Source organism: Leucopleurus acutus (assembly GCF_964270905.1).
Source record: "Leucopleurus acutus genome assembly, chromosome: X".
Lineage (NCBI taxonomy): Eukaryota > Metazoa > Chordata > Mammalia > Artiodactyla > Delphinidae > Leucopleurus > Leucopleurus acutus.
This window is the reverse complement of record NC_139148.1, coordinates 47,949,984-47,953,824: the sequence shown is the minus strand read 5'-3', so window position 1 is coordinate 47,953,824 and position 3,841 is coordinate 47,949,984. Positions and strand designations below refer to the sequence as shown.

The 3,841-nt window shown below is 46.4% G+C and overlaps 1 protein-coding gene across 1 annotated transcript; it reads right to left on the bottom strand.

The window, feature by feature from the left end:
• Positions 1-261: 261 nt before the first annotated feature.
• MAGEH1 (MAGE family member H1) lies at positions 262-1,625 on the bottom strand. The gene has a single exon (XM_082864084.1). It carries the CDS (start codon positions 1,437-1,439, stop codon positions 780-782), a length of 660 nt encoding a protein of 219 aa, XP_082720210.1. The 5' UTR covers positions 1,440-1,625; the 3' UTR covers positions 262-779.
• Positions 1,626-3,841: the final 2,216 nt, after the last annotated feature.

The following is a 3,841-nucleotide window of genomic DNA, read 5'->3' as shown; positions in this document are numbered from 1 at the left end:
ATCTCTTGGATTTTCATAGCACCCTATGATGCCCTCTTTCCTGTCCCACCCTCCAAGACAGGTCACATAAGCTTTTCTACATTTTCATGACACCCCATGCTCACTCCCTATTACAGCATTTACCACACTGCCAGTTTACATATTTGTCTCTCTCACATAATCTAGAACATTCTTTAGAGCTGAGCACTGTGTCTGAGGAGTATCCCCAGAACCTTATCCCCACATAAGTGGTGGTCAGTAAATGGACAAGGTGTCCTTGTCATTAAGCTTTTATTTTTTTCTATATTCTGCAGTAACTAAGCAAAATCAAGGTAGTTGTCAATTTTCTTTACACAACAGCAGACACAAAGGTTTTCAGAATGGCAAGACATAAAAGAATTCTCCCATCCTTCTCTCACATTTTACTGGTTATTTCAAACTTTTAAGAACAGCCTATTTTAGTGATATAAAATATGTATCAGACCACAGAATATGATGCAAAGACTTCATTTTATAACGTTAGCAAAACTGTTATACTAAATATCAATGACGGAAAAAATATATCTTCTTCAATGGTATTTTAAAACATACTATGACCTTAATCAACACTGTACTAAAATGAATAAAATTTACAATATTCAAAGTAAACGTTCTGTTTCTCAAACAATTAGCACTGATCACAAATACCAAATACAGTGCCCTACTCCCCATTACATTCAACTAAGGACCCAGATGATCTATTCCTTGGGGTACCTTTGAAGCTCTTTCCAATCCCCCTCAAGGGTGTGCTGCATATTTCCCTAAGGGGCAGAATAACCCCTAGCACCTGAATTGAGAATAGCCTCAACTTCTGCATCATCATCAGAATCCCAATCGTAATTACATGGCCAGTCCTTGGAGCATCGGTTACGCACCCTTGCCACAAAATGCATGACTTTCAGCTTGCTTGATTCCACGTGTGCTCGAGGTCCCCAGAAGAACTCGTACTCCACAGGACTGCTACGGGGCACCGGCTTATAAATCAGGTACCCTCTGCGCACAAACTCTTCTGTAACGACCTTCTTTGGATCTCCAAAGATGCTGTGCTGCCGGCCAGGTTGCATCCCCAACTTTCCCAGCACTTTCCAGACCAGGGCCTCCTTGGCGCTGTTGCCCATGATGAAGATGAGGGCTAATATAGACATCAGGAGACTTTTCTTGGTGCCTTGAAAATTGCTCCTGGCTACCGAGGGCTTCTGCGCTAGAGCAGTGCTCGAGGCTTCCTCGGGAGTGGTGGGTGCCTCCTCTGGAGTGCTTGGGTCTTCCTCTGGGCCGCTCAGGTCGTCCTCGGGGGTGCTCGGGACCAAAGAGGCGGCCATCGGGGTCTCGGAGGTTTCTGAGGCCTGTATCTTACGATTGTTGCGGTTCTCTTCTGCGGCCCTTGCGTTACGGCGACGCCGACTCTTTCGTCCCCGTGGCATATCTTCTGCTAGGGGCACGGAGCCTATAGCAATCCTAGGGAAAGATAACTGTAACCTCTGCAGAAAAAAGCTATCTCCACTTTAAAAAGTGGCCGCCGCTGAAGCCACCAACGTCAATAGAGTCTTTGTAACAAGCGAGACGTTTTCAGCTACAAAGCTAACACCCACGCAAGCCGACTTGCACTAGCAGCCGCCCCCAGCGCTCGCCTCACCAGCAAAGCACAAGAATGCAGGGCTGAATTGACTCCGCCTCACCTGCCACGCAATCCCCAGACTCCAAAAGGAAGTGGGCGGGTCCTACAGGCACACTTCCGCTGTCAGATAGAAGAACGGACAGGCCTAAGCAGGGGTGGGACTAGGGGAGAAATGACGGCTTGGGATTGGCAAGGACAGAAGTAAGTAAAGAAGAAATAAAGACAGGGTTCCTGGGCTTCGCTGGTGGCGCAGGGGTTGCGAGTTCGCTTGTCGATGCGGGGGACACGGGTTCATGTCCCGGTCCGCGAAAATCCCACGTCCCACGGAACGGCTGGGCCCGTGAGCCATGGCCGCTGAGTCTGCGCGTCCGGAGCCTGTGCTCCACAACAGAATAAGTCCACAGCGGTGAGAGGCCCGCGTACCACACACACACAAAAGTCTAAATATAGGGTTCCTGCATTTTTCAGTCTAGTACAAGATTGGCTGGCGGGTCTTGGGAAAGAGTGTGTCTCTGCTCTATTCCCAGACTGGGGGTGTGTTTGAGACCATGGGGGAGGGACAGGAGTGTATCCTTGGAAGGAATCAGCTGCTCCCAGCTCTCCTTTCCTGTCTTGGCTTACACAGCATATTCATTCACTCGCCTGTTTTCAGAAGGTGGCTCTGTGTATACTGATTAATTCCTGGGCCCGCATAGGACCTAGATAAGATGGCTGTGGCCGAAGTGCTGGGTGATGAGAGGAGATGGGACTGCAAAACCGAACAGTGTGCAAGAGGTGCAGAGCCTTTAAAATGTTATATATTCACTACATTATTAAGCAGGGCACTGACTGGATCAGACTTGCATTTGTACAGCCTCACAGAGGAGCAGACTATTGTCTGGCAGGTCATTTAGGAAGCAATTAGAATAAGAAGCAAGAGGGAATGAAAGTGAGCCTTAAGGTGGTTGCCATGGGGATGGAGAGGCAGAAAGACATTTTAAGGGTGATCACTGACAGGCTTTAGAGACTGATTGGATGGAAGTGGTGAATAGGGAGTGGGTGGTAGAGTGCAGGTTGGCTCCAAAGTTTCTTGGCTCCAGTATACCTGAATACTGGATTTATTTTGCTTCTTTCTTTCATTCTGTAATCCGAATATAATTCATAACATACTCTGAACTTTATCCACTCCAGGTCTTGGCTCACTGTTTCCTCTGTGTGAAATGCCTTTCCTCTAATCTCCAATTACCTAAATTCCAACTCTTTGCTCAGAGGCCTCTTCCTCCCAGCAGCTCTTCTTGGTCGGCACAAAAGGGTAACGAGCCCATTTTTGCTCCCCATTTTTTGCTCTCTATAGCAAGCACTCCATATCTTTCTTACGTCATTCCAAAGATACTATTTTGCACAAGTCACCTCACCTCTCTGAACCTCCATTTCCTCATCTATAGAGTGGAGTTAATTAAAGTACTAGTGGTCTCATAGGGTGGTGAGAATTAAATGAGACAATAAATAAAAAGCATGCATCACACAGAAAGCACAGCCTCTGTCTCTCTAGGTGTTTCAAGCAATGTGTGAGAGCGGCATTTAATAAATAAATGCACATTGAAGGAATACATGAAATGGAAGATTTTGCGCATGTTTTTATCTGAACTTTTTTAAAAGCAAGTGAATGCTTTATACCTGCTTGGCTGGAAGAGGTGAAATGTTTCTTTGACAGGATTTCAGATTGTAATCCCAAAGAGGGAAGGGGTCCTGTCTCTCCCCTTGATGTCTCCTAGCCCTTGATAGAGTTGGTGGAATAGGATATGTCTACACCTGGTGAATAAGTTCTGGGGTGGGAAAGTGTGTCCTGTTTAGAAAGCAGAATTGCCAGCTGAATCACCCAACAAGGCCCAGTCCTCTGTACATGTGTAGAAAGGGAATACCTGGTTCTGAGGAACTCAATACAAGCATTGAACTCATGGGAACATGAGTTCTGGCCCAGCCCCTGTCATTTACAAGCTCTTGACCTTGATGAGTTTAACCTAACATCTGTGTCCTGTGATTTATCCTCTAAACAAGCAGAAAAGGCTAATCCCTCTTGCCCTGTATGCCAGGTTTCTTGTGAGACTCTGCAAATCCAATAGCACATACCGGCAACCCTGAGTTAGAGCAGGTTCCTCTGAGTTCAGTTGTTTCTTGTTTGTATGTTTTGTGTTTGCTGTTTGGGAATCTGTGTGACTAGAGGATTGC